A 25946-nucleotide genomic window follows, 5' to 3' on the forward strand; every position below is an offset into this window, starting at 1 on the left:
CTACCAGCAGTGTTAACACCCATGTAAACATTTTATATAACACTTTAAAAGCCACTCACTTTAGATCCTATGCATGGAAAGGTTACTCCTTTACATTCACTGGACGGAATATTTAAAAGCCATCTCTTTGGGCAAAAGTTACTCTTAGCTTTCCCCAAATGCTTTTGGGATCCAAAACACTTCCATGAATAGTCCCAATTGCATTTCTCCCTACAGGCTACCCCAAGGGTCTGCAACACCAGGGACACGATTGCACCATCCCATTGCTCCTGGAACTTGTCCTTGGAGTTTCCTGATTATGAAGGCATCCTGTATTTCCAGCTAAATGCCTCTGTGCAAGCAGCGCCTGGGACAGACCCGCTTCTAAACCAACATTCAAAATACAAGCGGTGACATTACAGCCACCAAATTATCCATCATGCTGTATGAATAGAGGTCAACCAGACTCACAATATCCTTTGGTTTCCTGCACCATCTACAGTAGATGCTGCACCAGGGGGTTTGGCAGCCTGCTTGTGCTTTCAGAAGGGGCTTTTCCAAAGCAAGAAATGCTCTTGTGCTATCTAAGCATGTCTTAATATGACTCTTGTGCAACATGCCTGTAATACTGCTGTCTCGGTGAAACCAAACTGCTGGGTTTTTGATCAAAAATCAGTAGAATCCTACTCTCCCAAAATAGCTTGTGCTGGTGGGTACAGTAGCTGTAGGAATGCTTCTAATTCATTGCTGGCAATCCAACAGCATTATATAGCAGATTACAAAGGCAATCATTTCTCCCATCCAAATCCTCATAGCAATGGGGAGTTGTGCTCTTTTGTTTTTTTTTTGAGTAGAAAGAGTTTTGTAATGGGATTTATCCAAAGTAATACTTCTTTTTTTTTTTTTTCTGTTTTTTAAATGGTCTAACAATACTTTAAACACTTTCTTTGACACATACACCCACACATGCTTTCAAGTACACGATGACAGTGTGGACTCCTGGAGAAAATATGTTGATTCTGAGAGAAGAAGATGCTGCTGCGCCAGTTCCCTTCAGTTGACTTCCAAGACCTCAGTCTCTGGCAGACCAAATTTGCTCTTATACTTGTCAAAGAGTTTGACCAGGGAGTCCACATACATGCTGTGGTAGAAGTCCACTTCCTTCTGGGATGGATTATCGATTTTGGGGATGGTGATGGGCTCCCCAACTGATAAAAAAAAATATAAAATCCACATGTTAGGTTCAATGTTCTTAGAATCATAGAACCGTTTTGGTTGGAAGAGACCCTCAAGATGATCAAGTTCAACCATTAACCCAATACTGCCACTAAACTGTAGAATCTTTTCAGTTGGACAAGACCCTCAGGATTGAGTCCAACCACAACCTAACTCTAGCACTAGACTATGTTCTTAAGAACCTTGTCTAAATGTCTTTTAAACCTGTCCAGGGATGCTGACTCCACTACTGCCCTGGGCAGCTTGTTCCGATGCCCAACAGCCCTTTCCATGAAGAAATTTTTCCTAATATTCAATCTAAACTTCTCCTGGCGCAACTTGATGCCATTTCCTCTTGTCCTATTTCTTGTTACTTGGGAGAAGACACCACCACTCTCCATGTTACAACTTCCTTTCAGGCAGTTGGAGACCATGAGATGGTTTCCCCTCAGCCTCCTCCAGGCTAAACAGCCCCAGTTCCCACTACACAAATGCCAGCACTGCAGAGGCTCCACTTCACAAGGTCATTGGGAAGTCCCACTTGCTTCTGCTTACAGAAGAGTGATAAATCCCTTCTCAGTCAAGAGGAACCAAGAATAAAAGCTGTGGTTCTTGTATATTCCCCTATACACACTGGAAAAAGCAAAAGCCCACTTTTTTCTCTCCCATAAAGCCTCATTGCTTTGAGTTGGAAGACTCAAAGGCTGCTTCCAACTTCAGTCCATCAAGATAATAGAAGGTAGCAGCTACAGTATATTTTTCCCCAAAAAGAGCTCTCTTGCAAAACTGGCTGGCAGTAGAGCATGGTGAGAGACATGCGGCCTCTAGAAACTCTTCTAGCTCATTCTCAGATGTGCTGGAATGTTTGATATAGAAAGAAAAACGAAGTTTTATAGTCAAGACTGCAAGAGCAACTAGAGTAGGGGCATGGCATAGGCTCAAATATGCTACTACCTAGAGAAGAACAGAGTGTTTATACTAAGTCCTTACCAACAGTGGTGATGGGCTTGGAGTAAGGTAACAATCCCCAGGTGTTGGAGGAGAAGAGGCCACGGCCATGAAAGATGCATGGAGCAAAGCCAATGTGCTTCTGAAACTTCTTCTGAACCCATCTTCCCCAGGAGCCCTCCTCAAAGATCACCTGCTTGTACACTTCGTTCTCCCCGAAGGAGTAGACAGGAACCAAGTCCGCACTAGAAAGATGGCAAGATGTTAGGAACCCACACCCCTGGTCTACAGCACCACCCTCACTGCCACATACTTTGTCAGGCTGCACATTTGCAGATTTTACTGCCCAGAGCTTTGTTTACAGTGCAAGGTACTGACATAAGTCAGCCAGACTTGACATGTTATGGTAGATATACTTTTAAGGCATTAAAGAAGATAATTATCCTGGCAATGGGCCAGTCAAACACCACCCAGTTAGGCATGGAATACCCTTTCAGGTATTGTTGTTGGAACAAATAAAGGACTCAGCATTCCGATTCAATGTGAATCCCACAAAGCCATTTACTACAGAAACAAGCCTCCTTAAATATGCAGTTATTTCCTGATCATGCGTCCACGCTCCAAGCATGCATTAATTGATTGGACATTGTCTATGTTCGCAAGATGTCCATGCACCCGAATCTCACTGCTGATAGGTCTGTTGATTTACGTCATGTAGCTGCTCTGTTGTTGCAGAACTGTTTTACTCCCACAGCAGATCCTGTTTACAGCTTTCTGAGGTGGCCTTGAAATTCCTTTGGGCCTGGCTAGTTCAGTAACAAATCTCCAGCTAATAGAAACCCCTCAACATATTATCATCTCTGATTTTTGATGGACACTATTTCAGAAACATGGGATCTCTGGAGAACTTAGGGGCTGTGCAGGTAATGCCCCACATAGGTTACTGCCACCTGCCTCTCCTTAGCCCTGGAAGCATCCTTTGCTCTTAGACCTCTTTTTACCCCTGTCCTCTGCTCAGGGGCAGAAGACAGGACACGTACACATGTCTGGTGCTAAGTAGACACCTACACAATGCAGTACGACTGCAGAAAGAAGAATCCACCCAAAACATCAGCTGCGTCAGGGGATATAATCAACTGTCCTATGCTAATAGTATCACTCTCATTGAGGTTGCCTCTTACCCGTGCCGTAGAGCCAGTTTCACGAATCCTTTTCGGTTTTTCAGTGTCACAGAGTTCTTCCCTGGGGTGCAATTCAGGGACTCAGCTGCCCCTCCGACCACAATGATGATGGCATTGCCGCTGCCATTCTTGGACAAGATGTAGTCTATGCTGTCACGGTTCACGGGACATATACCTGCGTATCCAAGAGACAGAGGTGAGGGTCAAGCTGCAAGATTAAGAGGATTTTGAAGACACCAGCCAAATTTGTAGCAGGGAATTTGTGCCTTGATTGCAAGCTGAGTTGTCCACCTTCCTTGTTACCACAAAGGGTTGGGTATATTGTCAGACAACCTGCTCTTTAACTAAACAAGCAGTTAACAGACCTAGGCAGCACTAGACTTGGTCATAACAAACTCCACCCAACACCAGCTCTCAAAAAGTTGCCTTAACATGGAAGATTTCAGCTAGGATTTTCTTCTGACCTTAAACAATTGCCTTTGGCATCACTAAGACATCCTTCTTCCAAGTAAGCTTTGCAGTAGGAGCTGGTTTATCTTTACGGAGGAAGCAAAGCAGTTGTGTTATTTTGGTGGATGAGGGACTGAATTTGACCAGTTCCTCAGCAAAACCAAGCAGTAGAATAAGTCTTCCTTTGGGAGGATGCTTTTGTGATGCAAAAAAAGAATAGATGAGCAAACCTTCCTGAGGCAGGTATATTATGAATCAATTTATTTTTCTGAAATAACATCAAGTTCTTGCAAGGCAAGAACACAATCCTCTGCTCTCCCGGGATGGAAGAGATGTATGTGACAGAAGCTCAGGTAAGTCCATACTGAGACGAGTGTGTGGAAAAGCCTTTCCAACTATCCCACACTGGAAAGGACAGGGTTGTACTATCAGTCACAGTACTCCAGCTTTACAAAGCACTCCTTGCTCTGAAACATCAGTTTTTACTCTGGGGACCTTATAATCCAGCCCAATGAAAGAGGTCTTTTAATTGCTACTCTATTGCTCTAAAAACTGCTAGAAAGTTTGATCCTCTGCTCCTGAAACTCATACTTTCATCCTACAGTTATTGTCAGAGCTTAATCATGCCTCACATTTTTGGCTGGGATAAGGCAAGGAGAAGCAAGATACTGCCATTTACATTCCCATCCACACATATCTGAGCTGTGCTGAGTACTTAAGGTCATTGCACTAGGAAGGGCAGTATTACACAATTTAATTTTAGAAGCTGATTCTGCACGTCTCGTGGTAGCCATCACTTGGCCCAAGAACTAAGTGATGAATGAGTCCCGTGGGATTGTATAGAGCGAGTCTGCAAGCTTTTGTGTGCATCCTGAAACCCTGGGCACCAAGGTCACCAACCAATCCCAGCTCCAGACCTCACTTGAGACAAGTCAGCCAGATTTGAAGACGAGAACCCCATTTATTTTGGCAGAGTTACAACTCTTCTTGACTATATTTCCTTTGAAAGGCTCAGGCTGTACTTGCTGCTCTGCAGGACAGACAGAAGCCTTTGTACTCCTCCCATTTTCCACACCAAGGGTCATTCTGACTACATAGCTCTGGCTAATGGGACAGCACAGATTTATTCTCAGCCATTTCACACTTGTTAGCAGAAGGAGATCGTGCCTGCTCACAGCACCGATCATTGAAATCCTTCCTCCAGAAAATGCAACAAGACATGCAGACAAGTGGCAATAGCTGAATTGTGCTCTTGAGCACATTTACACAGTATATAGGATTTTCTGGCCATCCCCTCATGCCTTATAGGTTTCCCACTGTAGCTCTAATCTCTAGTAGGCTATAAAACATTGTGATATACAACAGTTGTTTGTAAACCAACTAAGTGTGTGTATTGGCACGGTAATACTTGTTAGGATTTCACTTGAAGTGATTCATCCCCAAAACAAAGGATTGACCATCAGCACTTCCCAAGTGAAGTTGAAGCCTTTGTAGTGACACCCTTAAGTTCCAATATAGGAGAAGTGAAAATCAATGGTGGTTTTCAGAAAGTTAACTTTGTCCACAAGATCACCCCTATAGCCTGAAGTCCTAAATATAAAGGAAGCAGAATTTCTGCCTGATTTAACCACAAAGCTCAGGGATGGCCAGGCCACCCCAATCAGCAGTGATGTTGCTCATGTCTGCTCCCACTTTCCTTCCAAAAAAAAGAGGGAAGAAGCACTGACTGCCCACAAGATTTCTCTACCAATCATCTTGAGCAGATTTAACATGTTTGTGTTTTTGTTTGGTTTTGTTTATTTTGTTTTTAAATACAGAAAAGCTAATGCTCTGTGGAAACTTGAGTGACCCCATGAAATAAGTTGATAGATATGATAGACTAGAAAGAATATCCCAGCTTCTCATGCACTGCTGTCCTGCAGAACTCCCAAATTATGGGAATTATGCACTTCATACAGTAGCTTTCTATCTGATGCAGGATGACAGAAACCAGCTTTCAGGGAAAAACATCTTTTCTGTGCCGGGTCCACGTAGTTTTCCTCTCCCTCACCAGATTAGGGCAGTAATCTTGGAAACAGTCAAACCTAGCAAGTCAGAGCCAAGTACAGCTACTCCTGTCCTCTCTCCAGTCAGATTCAGCCAAAATACTATATTAATACTATATTATATACTATACACTATATTAATTATATATATATATATATATTTTTTAAAAAAAGGTCATTTATTGGTGAATCTGCTCCAGGAAAAGAAAAAAGTGCACTGGATTGTTCAAGTCATGGTCTTTAAACATTAGCCCCTCATTGCTACCTGACCAAGAGGCATCCTTGCTCTGAAAAGGAAGATTGGGCCATCCAAGAACAGTTTCTTGAGGTCTTCAACACTATTTCGTCTGCCTAGTCACAACCTACAAGCTCTCTGATAGTTTTGTTCTAATGGACTCCAGTATTTTAATGACAATGTCATTCAGCAAACTTGTATCATGGTCTGTTCCCTGTGACCCATCTTTTCAGGGAAAGGGTTCTTTGAACAGCTGAAACCATGCAAACCTCTACTCCCAAGTAGCAAGGGATAGGACAAGAAGAAATGGCCTCAAGTTGTGCCAGGGGAGGTGCAGATCGGATATCAGGAAAAATTTCTTGACAGCATTGGAACAGGCTGCCCAGGGAAGTTGTGGAGTCACCATCCTTGGAGGGGTTTAAAATACATTCAGACAAGGTTCTTAGGGATATAGTTTAGTGCTAGAGTTACATTATGGTTCGACTCTATGATCTTAAGGGGTTCTTCCAAACAAAATGGTTCTATTAATACCCCAGGCTTTTTACTCCTGGCAGGCACCTAAAAATGTGGCTGGGTGAAGAGGGCATCTGTCATCACCATAAGAGCTGATGTGTGGCAGCTCATGTGATAATGAGCCCAGGAGCAGAGCTAATCCTGGTATTCACATTTCAAAGGCTAATTAATACTTTATGTTTTCATTTGGTGTGACTTCTTCATCTACCAGTACCTCCTAATGATAACCAGGACAACTCACTCCTGTGTCTCTGTCTTCTTCATTCACAACTACAAATGTCAGATATCTTTACTATCTACACGTGAGAAGAAATTGTTGCCCCTGAGGGTGGTGAGAGCCTGTCCCAGGTTGGCCAGAGAGGTGGTGGATGCCCCATCCCTGGAGACATCCCAGGCCAGGCTGGACGGGGCTCTGAGCAACCTGAGCTGGTGAAGGTGTCCCTGCTCATGGCAGGGGTGGCACTGGGGGAGCTGGGAAGGTCCCTTCCAAACCAAATTATTCTATAGTTCTATGCCTTTGAACAAGAGTATCCTTGAATTCAGGATGAATGCAGAGGAACGACAGCCCCCACAGCCCATGGTAATCACATTTATTCATATATTCCTCTTGACAACTACACAAAAGCAACCTTTCTGTGATGCTACCAGAGATAAATGACTATGTGAGCTTCTGCCACGTATTTTCACCTGAAAGAAGGGAAGGCAGTTCAGAGGCAAGGGTATGAGCAGGAGGAACACAGTGTTCTTACACTTACCACCAGACATTAAGTAGTCCCTCAAAATGGGCATCCTGAAGTTTCCAGCCAGGGTAGCGAGGTATGGTCGAATCCCAGGGAATTTCTGGCCGACACCTGTGGCCTCTGTGCTAAAGTTGCAAAAGGCGCCCAAGCCCATGATGCCATGTGGATGGTACCCAAAAATGTAATTCCTGGTGGTCAGCAGATTGTGAGTTTTAACCAGCTACAAGAGAACAGAGTGAGCTCACATGAAAACAGATCTTTTCAGGTAACAAGGAAAAAAAAAGAAAGGAAAAAAATTAGAAGTCCCCAAATTTTGTCTCTCTCCCGACGAAGAACAGGTTAAGGGCTGGGGTATGGGCTGTTCTGGATCTCAGAGCTTGTGGTAAGAGCAGCCACTTAGACTTCAGTTCCCCAAGCAGAAGGAACAGAATAAACAGGATGATCTTGGACAGAAGACAACTGCCAGCCAAGCAGGAATAGGGGCTGGGTTGCAGCAGCCTATCCCCTTCGTTTCTCCACTCCTCCCAAAATTATTCTTGTGAGCTTCTTGCCCAAACCAACCAAGTTCTTCATGGGCGTGTTACTTCAGCTACACCTCCTTCCAGGCCCTCTCTCATCACATTAGTGGCTCCCATCCCAGTATGAGAGGAGAAAAACGAATAAAAATCAGTGTCCCATAAAAGAAGCAAGTTTGCTTAATACCTGAAAAAAGGTCCTACCACTTAATATACCAGTTGGCCACCCTCCAAGAGACAAAATATGTGGAATGGTGGCTTACCACTGCAAATTATCCCTTTCAGGAGGCTTTATTCTGACCTACATGCCAAAAGGTCAACAAGACACCTCAAGGTATCCATCGCAAAGTACTCCAATTTCTGCAGGACATGCTCCAGGAGCAGTAATCAAGTTGGTCTGGGATTGTGCAATATTCCTAGCCATGTACTCATCTGTTTGTACAGCGTGGGCACTTCAAAGCACAACCCATACCCTGGTAGCACTCGTGTCAGAGGGTTATTGATGCTATAAGTAGGAACAGCATCCCATGAGTCAGAACATCTTTCTCTGACAGTATGCAACCAGTCTGAGTAAGCAAACAAAAGGATTGCTGCATCACCCTGCAGAAGCAGGGATCAAATGTAATCTTTTCCAAGCTGTAATGGTGCCAGGTTTTGCCAAATGCAACACCCCGTTAGCTCTCAGACTGAGGCAGGACCTACAACCCCAGCTGCACCCTCAGCATGTGCCCTCCATGCACCCTATCCCTCAAATTTTACATGAAAAGGTCACTGCGTATCAGCTCCTATAGGAAAGAACACAGATTTCCAAGACGTCACCTCAGCATTACATACTCCACCGTCTTGGCCAAGAAGTGCTTTGGCATTAAGCAAGCAGGTCCATTTTGCTGAATCATGCTATGGGCAGCTGAAGTGCCATTGCGACACGCTGAAGCAGCGTGCCCAGAAATTTGATGCCCTCCTCCCCGTATTCCCATCGCTGTCCCCAGACGAGGCCACAGCACTCATGTTACTTAAGACGGCAGCTGCGATACAGGCAAGACACTGCAGCGGGCTGAGCACGTTTACAGCCCCCACCTCCATGCTTTCCTCTAGCTTTGAGGTCACAAAGGGCTCCAGCAAGCGTGTGCAGATGCTTGTGGTTGCAGCAACTCTGTAGAACGCCACAGCCTGTGTCACATCAAGTCAAACTCCCCTTTCCCTTCTTGCCCAATTAGTAGATGACTTTGCTTTCACTCCCCAGAGTGGGAGGGCTGTCCCTTGACCAGTTAGGGCAAACAGTGCTTTCCAGACTATAAACTGGAAACCAGTCTTCAGGAAAGACTAGAGGGAAAACTAATTCCATCATCTGTGAGCTCTTGCTCAGTTGTATCATAGAATTATAGAATGGTTTGGGTAGGAAGGGACCTACAAAGCTCCCCCAGTGTCACCCCTGCCATGAGCAGGGACATCTTCACCAGCTCAGGTTGCTCAGAGCCCCGTCCAGCCTGGCCTGGGATGTCTCCAGGGATGGTTCATCCACCACCTCTCCGGCCAACCTGGGCCAGGCTCTCGCCACCCTCAGTGTCAAACATTTCTTCCTTATATCTAACCTAAATCTCCACTCATTTAGTTTAAAAACCATCACCCCTTGTCCTATCACAACAGGCCCTGCTTAAAAACCTGTTCCCATCTTTCTTCTCAACCCTTGTTAAGTCCAGAAAGGCTGCACTAAGGTCTCTGTGGAGCTTCTCTTCTCCAGCTGAACACCCCAACTCTCTCAGCCTGTCCCCCAGCAGAGCTGTTCCAGCCTCGCATCATTTCTGTGGCTCCTCTGGCCCCTCTCCAGCAGGTCCATGTGTGTCCTGTGCTGAGGACCCAGAGCTGGACCAGCACTGCAGGGGGTCTCACCAGAACAAAGGGGTAGAAGGCGAAACTCAAGACCTGGTGCCTACAGACACCCATGGTTTAGTTGGGCCAGTGGCAGACACTTCTTAGAGCTCTTATCAGAACAAGGTGGGAGTTCGCAGGCTCCAAGCCTCATCCATCATCTGCACGAAGCACAGCTGCTTGAAGTGGAAACTGGCTGAAACAGAGGGTTTGTCCTTGTCACTCTGGAGCACGAGATGTTTGTGAGCTGAGCTTGGCAAAGCCACTCGTGCTCTCATACGGAAGACATGCTGTTTTCCTACTTGTCAGCCATGACAAGCACCCTGTTCCAGCCCCTCCACCACATGCAAGGACACCTGGCTCCCAGTGGAGCCCATTGCTTGCATACCTCACACGAACCCCAGCCAAGCTGTGGCCTTATCCCTCTGTGTTTGCTTTCCAAGACCTCCCATTAAGAATCATAGAACAGTTTGGGTTGAAGGGACCTTCAAAGCTCCTCCAATGCTACCCCTGCCATGAGCAGGGACATCTTCACCAGCTCAGGTTGCTCAGAGCCCCGTCCAGCCTGGCCTGGGATGTCTCCAGGGATGGTTCATCCACCACCTGGGCCAGGCTCTCACCACCCTCAGGGCAACAATTTCTTCCTCATGTCCAACCTGAATCTCCCTCCTTTAGTTTAAAACCATTACCTCTTGTCCTGTTGTAACAAACCCTGCTCAAAAGTCTGTCTCCATCTTTCTTATCAGCCCCTTTTAAGTCCAAAACGCCGCACTAAGGTCTCCCCGGAGCTTCTCTTCTCCAGCTGAACACCCCAACTCTCTCAGCCTGTCCTCCCAGCAGAGCTGTTCCAGCCTCACATCATTTCTGGGGCTCCTCTGGCCCCTCTCCAGCAAGTTTAGGTCTTACAGAGACATAGTGATACCCACTATGTTCAGCAGCACTGGAGAACCAATGATAAATGCTCATGACAGGGATTTACAGGTCTGAGAGTCAGCCTACCAGTCTGACCCATGCAGGCTGCCACTGCCTTCCACAAGTTGTCCCACAACAGAAGGTGGACTTGTCTTCCTCTGCTCAAGTCAAGCCAGGGCAAGCAAGGACTGCCAGGCGTCAGACAGGTTTGTGTACTTATCTGCAAGTAGTGCAGGTTTTAGATCTGCTAATGCATAAACTCAGCCCTGGGTCTGACATGCCAGCAGCAAAGCCAGAGCCTTCATTGCTTCCTAAATTTAATCTGGAAGCAGCAATTTTTTTTGAAGTGCTGTCATCACTTATTTCTAGTCTCAAGCAAGACTGAAGGAGGTTGACCCCTCACTACTAGTTTTGTTGCACCTTCCACCTCGACAAGCAACCCCTGAGCTGCTGGGTTGCCTTATCAGTTTGTCCTAAGGAATTGCTGTAGGTGTCATTTGACAACACCACTTATGCAACTCGGTTCTGAAAGTCCAACAGGTTTTTCCTTTTGCCTTCAAGGTCTTCTCCAGTCCCATACAGCCCTCAGATCCTCAGAAGCTCAATCTGCTGCATCCCAGCCAGGTGGTGACAGTGCTGGGACTGAAGCTGGACCTTCACCCCTCTGCACTAACACACCGGTTCCCAGCTGCTGTCTGAGACCAAACCTGTTTCAGTGGGAGCAAAGGTCCATCCATCTGCTCTAGTAATAACAGATTTATTTAACAGATCTAATTGCGCCTACAGAAGCAAAAGAGCAGCGCGATGACATTAAAAACTAGTTAATATTTGAGTGTCAGATATGTCCAAAGAACAGTATTCTCAATTTTATTTGTGCAAACAGGATGAATAAGTAGCACATTCCAGTGTAGAGAAACGGGACTGCAGAGACACCACTGCTCAGCACCAGGAACCAAAAAACAGAATGAAAATAAGTCCAGGTGGGTGCTCAGCCTACTTGCAAAGCTGAACAGCTGTGTGACCACAGAAGTTTGCAGAAAGCAGAAAGTTAGAGCTCATCCTGCAGGATCCAAGCAGCGATAGTCAGCATATAAGCTTGCAAAACAATGGAACAATTGCAATTAGCTGCATCACACCCATCAGTGCTGTAAAATAAATTATCATCTCGCTTTCCCAGTAATTCATGCCAGGACCTGAAGACCCCTCCAGGTTCTCAGTATTGCCACCACACTACACACATAGGAAACAAAAGCCTCTGTTTCCATTCTGTAAGTCATCTATACCAACAAACTAAGGAGAAGCTTCGCCAGGAAGCCAGCCAAGCCACAAGAGTGCAAGACAAGCGCCGCAAAAAAGAGTCACTGTCTTGCAACAGACTGTGCTCTGGCACGCTGCTGACTCTCCCATCTTGGCAGGAGACCAAGAAGGTCTCATAGCACACATTTGAAATGCTCACTGCTCGATAAAGGTGAGCCAAAGGTCTGCAGTCCTCACTATCTGAAGTGCTATTGCCTATGGAGATAAGCAGTAGCTGTGTTAACGGTACGGTCACGGCTTTTTTAACTAAAAGACTTTTAGATTGTGGCACTCCCCACATGACATCTCATATGTAGCAGTGGGGCTGAGTCCAGCCAAGTGCACAGCATCATAGAACTATAGAATGTCCTGACCTCCAAGGATCGAGTCCAACTTGATGGACATTCGTGCCTGCAAGAGCTTGGACTTTACCTGGCTGTCCAGCAGCAGGATTTAGCTCACTGGAAGCTTCCTCAGCTGCTTCAGGCACAGCTTAGCTTAAAGCACTATTTGTAAGGCCAGCCACTAAGCAGCAGACAAACTTAAGCTCCCAGTGCCCTAAAATAGCTTGTTACTGTCAGAGCAACTGCATGAAGCCCTGGTGAATGCAAACAAGCTCTGCTGTTGCAGAGGAATTGATCTGGATTCAGGCTGGTTCCCAAATCCACCTGGTATTACAAAACATGACCTGGGTGTCTCCAGATACAGGTACAATAGTCCTGCTGGTGTTTCAGGATAGGAGGCACTGCTGACTTGGGTGGAGAACAAGCTTAATCACAATCAATATGTGCAGAGCCACCTTCTTGTGCAGCTACTTGATAAAAAGAAGCCTGATGCCAGCAGGAAGAGCTGTGCAGGTCCAGCTGAAAGTTCTAGCATACAGATTTGTCAGAGGTCGATACCGGTGGCATTTCTGTCTGACCAGATCCAGACTGCAGCCACAAGAGTGAGCTCACACAAGCTTGGTACAAGGAAGCCCTGGCTTTGAGATCTGCAACCTCAGAGAAATCTCCCCTTCCAAAATATTTGGTGCTGAAATAATCACCCCCTGGGAACTGGCTCCCTAATTCCTGGGGAGGTGGCCTTAGGATTTGGGCAAAAAGAATCTGCTATTCCACTTCCTATTTGTTTCCTAGAATAGGAGTAAAATCTGAGCTAATAGTCCTAATGCAAGCATTACATGTGCTGGTAACAGTTCTACATGCAGAGCTTGCAAAAGCTGAATTTAGCGTGACAAGCGTCCCAGTAAGATTGTCACTGCTGTGACCATGGATGAGGTAGAGCAGATGACTGCCCCAACAAACCAAAAGCTGGGGAGACAAACCAAGCCTTGCTAAGCCATTACACAGGCAGTTCAGGACTCAGACAAGGGGGATTTTGCAGACAGAAGTGACTCCCCTCTAGCCCAGTCTCGCTCTTGCCTGCAGATGGGTGAATAGTTTAACAAAGGAGTTCCTGTGCTTTCAACAAATTTAAGCCAAAGACATTCTGGTGGTTGGTGCCACTCCTTACAAGACATAATATTCATGGTTCATCCTCTAAGATCAATCCCATAACTGCAAACAACCACCTCTAGCACCTCACAGCCCCACAATCCCCATAGCAGCTTTTAAGAAGAGGGCAGCCAGCTGGCTGTTCCCCCATAGCAGGTGCAGGAGTTATGCTACAGTTGTCAACCCTCATATGCTGTTCTTTGCATACCATTTACCATACCATTGCATACCATTGAGGGTGGTGAGAGCCTGGCCCAGGTTGCCCAGAGAGGTGGTAGATGAACCATCCCTGGCCAGGCTGGACAGGGCTCTGAGCTTGAACTGGGTGAGCTTGGAAGGTCCCTTCCAATCCAAACTATCCTATGATTTTATGATTTACTGATGGGCTCTGTAAACCTTGCACAACTCTACCCTTTAATGACAACAGAATTACAGCTACAAGGGGTTCTCACAAATGGATCATGTGAAATACTAAGTATTTACCTGAAACATCGTAATTTTGGTTTATCTACTCAATCTCATATCTAAACTTACTTGAACAACCCAGCTGTTTGACAAACTTACAATATATAGAGTGGATCTGACCCACATGGCTGGTGCACAGCATGTTCCCACAAAGATGAGGGCTAAATACACCAAAGAAGAGGTGAAATGAGGGGACCGGCTGTTACTGGTGACCTTCTTGAATTATGCCCCCAGTAGAAACTAGCACTGTTTTGCCTTCAACAGTATCAAGAGGGCAGGGTTTGTTGCAGTACTGAGGACTTGGCACTAGAGGACAACCTAATTTAGACCTTTCAACACTAAATCATGCTCTGTTCTCCATTTTCAGAGACCTGGGCTGACCCGCCACTTGCAGCCTGTGCAGTGGCAGTGTATTTTTCCATGTATACCTACATTCGCCAAGAGTTACCTGCTAATAGCAGAGAGAATATGGCAAGGGTGTTCACCAGCAGTTTGTTCAGGCAGCCTGAGAGTTCAGATGACTTTGCAATGGAGGAATCTAGTCTACACCTGTTTGGCTTCCTACTGGTATTTGATTCCCTACTGTCTTTTGAGGCTGGACTACCTTAGGACAGGGTGGCTCATCAAAAGTCATTGCAAGGTCCCTCTCTTTTGCTCAGGCTGAATAAAGTGTGCCAATGCCTTTACATAATTGTGCCTTCAGCCGTGTGTCCTTCCAAAGAGGATCAAGTTCCCTCCCAGCTGAATTTGGCCCCTGCTCCTTTCCAAGTCCTTCAGTTAATTCTACAGTCCCCGGAGCCGACTGACAACCCTGTCCTTGGTCTGCAACACATCTGAACTAGCAGGGAAAACACAAGCAGAAGGGGAAAGAGTTACAAGATGGAGAATTTGAGTTATTCCTGCTGCTGGAAACCCCCTTTCCCCAAAGCTGCTGGACTTGGAAGCTCGTTTCCCTGATCCCTGTGAAGTGGTAGAGTTTCTGGTGCATAGGGTTGCCAGATATTCTTACCAATTACAGTTATACCCTAGGGTATAACTGGAAAACAGACCAAAACTGAGCCAGATTTACAAGAGGGAAACAGGGTCAGGGCTTGGCACAAGACAGGATTGTTGCAGAACAGAAACTGGGGAGATGTAGCCTTATTGCTACAGGGCTGATTGCCTCCAGAATTCTGGTGACAGAACCATCAGAAGCAGCATCTTCTATAAATCATGATACCACCACTGATGACCATTTCAGACTTTATAACCACAGTTGCTCCAAGCAGTAGTATGGCAATGGTAAGTAAGCCATGTCCTGCTTACAATTCAGTGTCATGTATAGACTAGTGTAGGTCCAACAGCATCTCCATGAGGGTTGTTACAAGCCAGTTTAAACCAGTTAAGTTCCAATGCATAGAGTTAAACTGTTACTTACTCTTATTGGAAAATAATCCCTGAAGTACCTCCATATAGCCCAGTTTCTCACCCATTGGGATCTTCTTCCTCCTGAAGAGACAAAAATAATGTTTTTAAAGCTCTTTCTGCATAGGTGCCTACCAAGAATCCTATAGGACTCCAGACAATTTTTCTAGCTAGACAGCAACTTATCGATTTCATTCCATTAAGGAAGTGGGACACCTGCATCTTGCACTAAAATCAGGTGAAACCATCCATACTCAGGGCTTTAGGATACTTCAAGCTAATTAAGGCCCAACAAAAAACTTAGAGTAGGACCTGTTGTAGTTGGGCAATGAACAATTCCAGTTAGAAACAGCTCAATGTTAACCTCAGATTCATCTTTTGGGGAAGAAAGCCTAAGATCCTCGATGATTTCAGTGGTCTTAAAGCAATGGAGGGCGGTCAATGACTCAGTCAAGTCCCACTAAGAAGGGAACCCACCTATTATAAGAAAGTGCTTTGCCCAAATATGAGGACAGGGACACTTCAACAGCAAAGATCTGTGCTGCAATATTTACCTTTCTTTGGTGTATTCCAGTCAAATACCAGCCAGGCTAAATATAGAGCAGCAATGGCCCAGCAATCTGTGCACAGTATGTACATGAGGATTAAAGTACAAGCAACACCTGGATGGGTCCAAAAAGAGAAGAAAACAAGGTTGCATCAGGTTTTGGTCTACATTTACACTTGCATTAAGAGTCCCTTGCCTTTTGACCCTTCTATACTGAAGTCTTAATCTCAATCTGATGTCATTAATCTTCAATGCAAACAGGTTTAGCTAAAAAAAAATCCTGTATGTAGGACTGAGGCAGCTTTCTCTAAAGCTTTGAAGTACCTTAACCCACCCCTTTATGGTTTTTCCAGGTATCTCTTCTACAAGATCTCCAGGTGCAGCATCTGCTTCACCAAGCAAGATCAAGACTCCACCAGCATCAACATTTCATGGCCTACACCAATGGAGTTTCTTCCACAACTGCATAAACCTTCCACACATTATACCAGCTTTACACCAGTCACTCCACCATGGTGCCAGAGATCCCACCCACAAATGCTACTGACATTTCAGCACAAACTAAATTGGGAAGGAACAATGAGACTTGATTGACTGCAATCATCACCTTTCTCCAGTTTATTTATCAGCAACACTATGGAGCAGAGCAGCCTGAAGCTTAACAAAACAAAAGTAACCAGAGACAAACAGTCTTTGCTGTTTTACTGGTCTAACACAAACTTCTTGCCCATCTCTGGTATCTCTTGGATGGTGACCAAGCCATAAGTGAGGCACTCCTGTTTGCCATCAGTTGCATCAGCTATCGGTTGTTTCTAAGAAACTTCTTAGAAATTTATTCTCTCTGGATATGCCCACGAATGAGTCAGATGAGACATTTCCAGTTGCTTCCATCTTATTTGCATGGTACACATATACATGAGCTAATCAGTAGGTCTTTCTATAGCTCCTATGGTTTTTCTACAGCCAGGTAAAGCCATTTATTATCAAAATATCAAATGACACAATTGTGTTCTATTATACAATATGCACACACCCCAAGGACTGTCCTGCTGCAGTACACATCCAGTAATTAATACTTATGTAAAAGTTAACATTTTTGCATTACAATTCTTCCAGAATTAAGGCAAACAAGCTTTGCTTTAGGCTGAAAGGTGTTACTCACCCATGATGAGGAAAGTGAGAACCCATTGCAGCACAGAGATGATCTGGAGTTGTTTCTCTACTTTGGATTTAGATAGCCAGAACAAATCCTGGAGAGAAGAAAGAATGTTCGACCCTGTGCCTAAGAAAAAAAGAGAGGAATAAATTTACATTTACATATTTTACTTTGAGATGGGAGGTTTAAAAAAAATTGATGTTCATACAGTTTACTTTTAGAGTAAGACTTGACAAAAACTAATATTTCCCATGGAGTTTAAGCATCCCAGAAGGCGAAAGATTGTCATCTGCAAACATCCAGCTGTTTTGGGGATGCTGGAAGGGACTAATGGGCAACAGCAGCTCCCATGTGAGCAAGACCCTATTGCCTTGACCATAACACATGATCCTACCACCCACTTCAAACTTCACATTCCTGGAAGTGGTGGTAGATAACAGGGAAATCCATGATTTCACCAGAAGATAAAGATCAGCTGTCCCAAACCACAGGCAAAGCACACACAGGGCTGCGGTCTGAACTCTTGCTCATCCAGCCTTCATCGAGTCTGTTGCACAACTCCTACGCGTGTGTTCAAGGAAAGCTCTGCGGTCCAGCCTCACACAGCAGAGCTCAAGGGCTGGTTGAGCAACACCTCAATTCATGACCCCAGGGATCCCCACCTACAAGGGTAAGGAAAACGATCACAAAAACTGCAACTGAGGAAGGAAGGAGTTGGAAGCCACTCTTAGAAGCTTAAGTTATTCAAGTGGGGAGAGAACAAGTAAAACACCAAAGTGACTTCACTTCTATATGAGGAACCTCCTACTGCAGCATTTGCTGAAACACTCAACCACCTCAAGAAAGAAGCACTTGTAAATGAGTTTTCCTTCCCTTCTCTTCATTACTTTATTTCACAAGCACCATAATAACTGGTTAAAATGCAAATCGAGCTGCTGCCCTATGAACAAACCAGGAGGTGTGTTTACATATTTCCTTCTCTGTTTAAAGATCAGCCTTTTATTAAAAGGGACATGATGCTGCTAAGCAGCTATTATATTGAATGGGTTCAGTCCTTGATGTTGCAGGCAAGGCAGGACTTTGCTAATGGTGATACCATGGCAAGTGCTCATGCTTAGTCAAATTGAAGTTGGATGGAGAAGAGTCTCTTCTATAGAGACAGAGTAGGTACCATAGTTTTGGTAGTTTCTACAAAGAAGGTTTCACCAATGCATCTTTTAAACATGTGAAGTATATTTAACAGTCTTTGCTGTTGTCTAACCTAGAACCATAGAACAGTTTGGGTTGGAAGGGACCTTCCAAGCTCCCCCAGTGCCCCCCCTGCCATGAGCAGGGACATCTTCACCAGCTCAGGTTGCTCAGAGCCCCATCCAGCCTGGCCTGGAATGTCTCCAGGGATGGGGCATTCAACATCTCTTTGGCCAACCTGGGCCAGGCTCTCACCACCCTCAGTGTAAAACATTTCTTCCTTATATCTAACCTAAATCTCCCCCCTTTCTGTTTAAAACCATCACCCCTTGACCTACCACAACAGGCCATGCTCAAAAGTCTTTCCCCATAGTCTAAGCAATACGATTAATGCACAGCAGCTGTCCTCAAAGAGCTGTTGTATTAATTTTGCAGCTTCTTTGCTGCTCCTCTTACATACTATTTAATGTTAAGCCTGAGCACAATACCCCGGACTGACAGATACATACGTTCCTGAGCATTTCTGCTAGTAAAGGACATCAGCCAAGAGCCACACCAGACCCTGTACCCTAAATCTATAGCTAGCCCACATCCTGGGCTTTCCTTAGTCCATGTCAAATGAACAATCCTTGCAAGGGATTAGGCATTAACTTCTCCAAGTAGACCAAGTCTTGGTCAAGGATAGATCAAGACACACCAACTGCCAGCAAACTGAAACCTACAGCACTAATCCAGTCTGAAACAGCAGCTCAAGTTGATGGCAAGTCTTTGCAGGATAACATAATATTTGCTAAATTCACTCTTAGTACTGCAACTGTAACTCCAGTTTATGAGATGAGACAAGGCAACATGTGGATGAGTGAAGCCACCAACACATACTGATTTGCAACGCTAGGAAGACTCAGGAATCCTGTGCAGCAGCTCTTCACGTTTGACAGTAAATACTCAAATTTGGGTAAAGTGATGAATTACACTCTGTTTTTTTACCAGGTCAGAGTCATTTGTCTAAGGGTAAGAGAAATCTGTCATTGCTGCTGAGGGGCCACAGCCTCAGGGCAGTCGCTGTTCCAGCTCCAGAAACTTGTTGTCCCAAAAACCTGCTTTACAAAATCGCACATGGACAAACCTCATGTGGCCTGAGGATTGCTAGATACTAGTTTAAAGGGAGCTTTTAGCAATAGAGATATGGCCAGTGACACCGCTATAACCTCAAAATAAGTCAAAAGACTTAGAGATTATTTGTGATCCACAATAAAAGCCCAGCCTTGTGTAACTGATCCTTCCAGCATTTGTAGTAACACTACCAAAGCATCTTTGGATTGATTAATCCAACACTCCCGCCTTGGATCAGATAAATCTCCATCCTCTTCCCCCGAAGAGGACAACTGTTGATCCCCTCCAGATGAGAATTTGTACTTCAGCATTTTCTAGATGCTTTAACAAATTGCAGGGATCACTAGCCCTGTAAATAGACCAGTATTAGGTGGCATAAGTCAACCTGTCAACTTGTTTCCCAAACTGCATTAAGACAGAGGGAAGGCACAGGTTTAGCAGGCAGCTGAGCATCTGCCCTTGGACAAGTGGTGTCCTGGGTCAGTTATTTGCTGAAAGCAAAAACATCCTTCACAGAGATCAAGGTTTCCAACACCAGAAAAGCCAGTAATTACCATGGGATGTACAATATTAACATTTAAATCACGGTTAAGGACATAGAAGAAGTCCAGTGGCAATGGAAAGGACTGTGAGAATGGGCAGAGGTGTCACCTTTGCACCAACAACCTGCACACTCCAAATGGACCCAGTGCATCAACTGCAGGTTGAGTAATTATAGATTTTTAGTGCTGACACAGCCATTTCCAGCCAGCCTGAGCTTATTGTCCATAGTGCCACACTTCACACCTCGTATACTCAACCCTCCATACAAGCCTTGCTTCTTTTCTCCTTCAACTGTAGTAGCCAGGAGGGACTTGGGGGAAGATTCTCCATGTTCTGGAGAACCAGGCTGGTTGCTGATGACACAGGACAGAAGAGCTTTGGAAAGCCAACAGAAACATGGCTTTATTTTAGGGTCTTTGCCACAGCAGAATAACTGAACACTGATACTTGGATTCAGTTCTTTGAAGAAAACCCTTCCTTTCAAGGGCTCACCTGGGGGCCCACACCAACATCGTTCACATATTAAAACCCAAAAGAGAATTAAACACAGGAAAGGCAATATTTCTAACTTTCAGGGAATACATTAGCCTAAAATTAAGTTTAATAAGGCTTATCACACATACCTGTGATTAATTTCAAGGCAAATAATGCTGTATATCTCAGTATTTGGTACCCATTTGTATCAGTCTTTTCCTAAGGAAATATTTTTAATGTTGGAAGAACACAAATCTCCATCTTCTACTGCTGAAGACAGTTTGTGTGCTGGCCATCCAACACAGCCCCTGGAGTGTTTTCATAGAATTGTAGAATGTCCTGAGTCGAAAGGGACTCACAAGGATCATCGAGTCCAACTCCTGTCCCTGCACAGGACAACCCCACAGTTCACACCGTGTGTCTGAGGGTGTTGCCCAGTCTCTTCTTGAACACTGTCAGGCTTGGGGCCGTGACACCTCCCTGGGGAGCCTGTTCAGTGTCCAGCACCCTCTGGGTGAAGAACGTTTTCCTCATGTCCAACCTAAACCTTCCAGGTGCTCTGTTTTCCAGGGCACCTGTCCCAGGACTGGACAGCCCGGCTGTTTGGGATCACACCCTTAGCAACACATGCCTACACAGCAGAGATATTTAACAACAGCTTTCCTGATTTCAGATGAGATCCTGAGTCCTCCAAACTCTCACTGTAGCCCACGCCCTGGAGCACTGGTGGGATCCTGCCTGCACCAAGCCATGCATGGCTCAAGGATGCTACTTGCCAAGATGGCCAGAAGTGACTTCTCCAGGAGACCTCACTGCTACTCAGTGATAAGAGCCATCCACAGCCTTCCAAAGAAGCTTAGTGACATTTGACATCTGTTCCCCAAATCGTGATGGAGTTACTACACTTAATTCTAGCAGCCATCAGAGTCAGGCACAAGAGATGCTACCAAGGAGTCAATGAAGGGTTTGACCAAGCATCAGATTCATGTCTACAACACAGACTCAGCCACGGACAGCATATGATATGCTTCCAGCACAGTTTATTTCAGACAAAATGCACAAAAATCATGATTTACCTTGCCTAGACCCAAAGGTCCCAGGAGAAGAAATAAGCAGAATGTGATGCTTGGGCACCAGAAAACCCAATTCACAACACTTAATTAAGAAACAGTCAGATAAATTAGCTGAGAGGAAGTACAAGTGCTACAGATAGGTAAAAATATACTGAAAGCTTCTTAAAGCCAAGCTTCATCTGCTACCTTTTCAAGACAATTATCATGTTAATTCTGGGCCAATAATTATGCTGCATCACACAGCTTATTTAGAGGGAAACCGAATTAGATGTAGTGTAGCTGGGCCTCTCCAGAGCGTAAGGTGTGAACGGACATTTTGAGCTATGCTTTTGGCATAGAAGCTGACATCGGAGGCGTATAAAAGCCAGAATAGATAAACAGACCAATTCTAGGGAACTTATGAGGACCCAGCCTCCCATGCAAGAACAGGAGTCCGCACGGCAAGTTGCTACATCAGATGTGATGTCTGTAAAGCCCCTTGAGCAACACAAGTTATTCCATCTTAAGTTCACTCAGATGCCTCAGCTGCAACACACAAGCTCTCTCCGCTTCCAGTTTTGCTGTTTGTGTTGCTAGATAGTCAATTATTTGTTAGAGAATAACAAATTACCAGCATGAAGTATATTTATCCTGCCCTGCACATAGCTGTATAGCAATTTGCTCATGCCCCAGGAGAGAAATAACACTTAATAATCCCATATTACCTGCAGTAAGGAATGCCTGTGACTGGAGGTCAATGACATAGTTAATGGGGAGACATTTATTTCAGCCTCTTTAAAAAGGAGCTGGGATTCTGCATAGCAAATAAACAAATTTGTTATGACATTTATCTCGTGGTAGATCTGCATTTACTCGCAACACTGAACTTGGCCTTCGGTCTCAATGCTCGCAGCTGTGTGTTGGTTAGAGTAGTGTAACTTGAACATAGACCCAGCTGCCCTAAACCAGCCAATGGTTTTAGATTCAAGTCAGCAAGGCTTAATAGCTCTAGACAAGAAAAAGGGAACCATCCTACTACATCTCATCAGTGTGCACGGGGCAGGAGTGCAGGAGCTCTAAAAGAAGGGCTTAGTCATGAGGCCAAACCTCCACCTCCCAGGCAGCTTGGTCAAGAGGAAACACCACAACACAGCTAACAGGGATGCTGTAATCCCAGAACAGCACCCCAAAATCCACCCCCAAGAAGAAGTGAGGTCTGGCAAACCTCAGGTGCAGCATAAGACTAACTCCGAAGTTAAGATGAGAGAAATTATCTTCCTCACCCCAAACTATTCTACAATTTTGTTACACATTGCTAAAGTTTAATATTGCTTTTATAGCATCCTAGAGCCATTTAGGTTGGAAAAGACCCTTAAGATCACTGAGTCCAACTGTTAACCCAACACTATCAAGCCCAACACTAAATCATGTCCCTAAGAACCTCATCTACGCATCTTTTAAACCCCTCCAGGGGTGGTTACTCCACCACTGCCCTGGGCAGCCTGTTCCAATACCACAGTCCAGACAAAATAAAGGAGACAAAGAACTTCTGCAAGATGAAACAAGATAAGAGGAGATACTTCAAAAGACAGCCCTTAAACATCCTGACCACACCATCATCCTTCCTCGGGAGAGCTGAGCACCTCCCTGCTGCTCTGCCAAACACAAGGAGGAGAATACCTGGCCAGCACATGGCCAAAGTGAGTCAGGTCAAGATGAGGAGATGACAAACCCTTCCACCCAAAGCATCTCAGCATCTCAAAGCATCATCCAGCCCTAGATATTGGTCCAAGTCTGCTCTGATCTTTGCAACACTGGGTTAGCACCCAAAACAGAGAGTTCTCCTGCATACACACAGGGATGGTCAGAGAGGCAGATGTCTGCACCTTTTCTTGTTTTTAATAGGATCAGACTTTCAGACAAATACAGCCAAACTTACAAGCACTGGGACAAAGCCAGATGTCAGGCAAGTGCGAAGGCTGGAGGCTAAAGGACAATATAAGCCATTCAGACTCTCACCCCACATAAATCAGCCCTTCACACAGGCAAAATACTCAGAAAATATAGGGAGAAAATAAAGTCTAGTGGATTTGTTCTAAATATTCTACATGGGGGGGGCGGGATGTTATCTAACATGATTAAGCAGCACATAAGGTCCTATGCATGAACTGCTACACCACGTCACCTCTGCCCACCTTTGACCTGCAAGGTCCCACGTCATCATCCCCAAAGCCCAGTCTGAGTCTGAGCTCCTGGCTTTGGACCGGCAGGCTTTGAAGCTGGTCCTGCATTTTCTTGCCCATGACAGGCTACAGAGCTGGCAAGGGGTTGCGTTGGTGGATGCTGCAGTCACCAAGGCAACATCTCGCATCTCCCCAGGCAGAAGCACGTGAAGAAATGAGTAAGGAAACAACAAATATCACTTCAGGACCCCCACGAGGTGCCTCCGAGGAAAACTGACCTGAGGAGTGTTAAGACAGCTTTCCATTGCTAAGCAGGATTATCTAGAGATGAGGCCAATCACTGTCCCTAAACCACACTCCATTTTGAATTATGCACGTGTCCTAGATCCATCATTAACACGTCAATACCGCCAAGGTGGCCACCGAGGTCTCAGGTCAGCCCTACATATTTTATAGGTCTCCTGAATGATTTATTCTCTGGACTTGGCTTGCGGTTAACTCTCAATTTAACAGTTCACATGCTGTTAATTCAAATGACCTCTCATCTCAAAACATCACTTGGCATCGTGCTAGTTGTATAAGCAAGATAAGATACTTTAAGGACCAGAGCTGAGCATGGGAAACACATGCAGATTTTTTTCCCCAATCCATTCACAACTGATCCTGCAGATCCATCCCCAACATTGGCAGGTGCCACATCTTTCTGATGGAGATGAGCACCAGCAGCTCTACATGCAGGACACGGTGGGAAAGCAAGAGCTAAGGGGTTAATTCACCAGGTTCAGGGCCTTTTAGCTCTGCTTACGATTTGCTTAATCAAGGAGCCATTTCAAAGGTCTCTTCAGCCCAAGAGGAATTCACAGTGTGCTTTTGCAGGGCAGAAAGCCTTTTGCAACACAGACAGAGCAATCACTGAAGGACCCTCCACAAGGCACGGGGCAAATCATTCTCCAAGTGCATTTTCCTGCAAAACCCCCACTATTTGCAAGCCCTGACGCTTCTCTAAACAAGCACCCTCACAGGAGGGTTAGGAGGCTCTACCAAGCAACATATTTAGACTTGCTAAATTTATTCCTGTGAGATACCCAGAGCTGCTTTTACAAGCACACGAGGGAGGCTGCAAACTGAGATTTCCCATATTGTCTCTCCGATATGTTTATAACCTACGTGTTTCAGCTTGCAACAGGAAGCGTTCGGCATCCGCAGCTCTGCCCACGATGGGTGTCAGCCATGGATACCCAACCTGTTCCTCTCACCAAGGAAGTGACTTACCAGCGCAGAGCACTGCAAAAGCGAACTTGGACATAGTTCCTAATGTAAAACCTTGCTTCGACACTGAATCTTCAACTCCCCATGATAACACAACAAAAAACAGCAGTGCTCTTTTTACATTCTCCTCTGTTGATGTAGGTGTGGGCAACACCATATTACAAAATAAGGCTGCAACAGTGAATTTTTACCAGCCACGCAGTGTTGATAAAACTACTACACTTCCCTTCCTATCATCACAAGGAGAGAGAAATAAGATAAAGTAAAAGCTCGTTCCTAAGCAAATGCCACACGCCCACATTTTGCCAGGGCGCAAAGTCGCTTAGATAAACCTGAGCCGTTTGCAACAGCTTCAGAAAATCAGCCCGACCCTCCAAGCTCGCTTAACAGCAAAACCTGCGTAGAGAGCTGCAATCCTCACCGCTAAGAAAAACCACAGCCAGCCTGCCCGCCATTGCATTTTGCTTTTTTTCCACCGTCCTCCCCCCTCTTAAACAAGTATTCCTCCAGGCAGGAAGAAAAAGGGGAATATTAGAAATTAAGCTGAGCGTTTCTGTGTTGCTTCTGCCCAACCCTGCACCTTGAACCGCCGGGATGCTGCTCCCACACTGCAGCATCCTCACGGTACCGGGACGCTGCATCCTCACGGTACCGGGATGCGTCTCTACGCCCCTAGACCCCCCCAGTACCTCGCAGCACCCCCGAATAGGCAGCGATGATGGTCTTCATTGCGGAGGGGGGGGTCAGGTCCCGGCCAGGCCCATAGGATGGAAAAAAGGACCCGGCTCCGCAGCCCCGGTGCAGCGAGTAGGGAAGGGATCGGCTGCACATCCCTATATAGACCCGGGAGGAGGAGGAGGAAGAAGGCGGGGAGGGGCGGGGCCAGACAGGACGCCTGGGTCCCTCAGCCCGGGGTGGGGAGGGGGGGAGCTCTTGGTCTAGGTGATCCAACTTGCTGCATGGGGTGGGGACTTGGGGGGGTACTGGGCACTGGGGAGGCCAAACCTCGAATCCTGGGGGCAGTTTTGGGTCCCTCACACCAAGAAAGGCCTTGAGGTGCTGGAGCGAGTTGAGAGAAGGGAACGGAGCTGGTGAGGGGCTGGAGCACAAGTGTGATGGGAGCGGCTGAGGGACCTGGGGGGTTCAGCTGGAGAACAGGAG

General features: G+C 45.7%; 1 protein-coding gene across 1 annotated transcript; it reads right to left on the minus strand.

Annotated features, from left to right (window-relative positions):
* Positions 1–556: 556 nt before the first annotated feature.
* On the minus strand, positions 557–25514 carry DGAT2 (diacylglycerol O-acyltransferase 2; the record flags this gene model as incomplete). The annotated part of the gene is made up of 8 exons (XM_080363602.1): positions 557–1187; positions 2185–2387; positions 3324–3498; positions 7322–7526; positions 15274–15344; positions 15815–15922; positions 16970–17089; positions 25475–25514. 8 exons carry the CDS (start codon positions 25512–25514, stop codon positions 1033–1035), a joined length of 1077 nt encoding a protein of 358 aa, XP_080219728.1. The 3' UTR covers positions 557–1032.
* Between the last annotated feature and the right edge of the window lie 432 nt (positions 25515–25946).

This window comes from Nesoenas mayeri (genome assembly GCF_963082525.1).
Source record: "Nesoenas mayeri genome assembly, chromosome: 1".
Lineage (NCBI taxonomy): Eukaryota > Metazoa > Chordata > Aves > Columbiformes > Columbidae > Nesoenas > Nesoenas mayeri.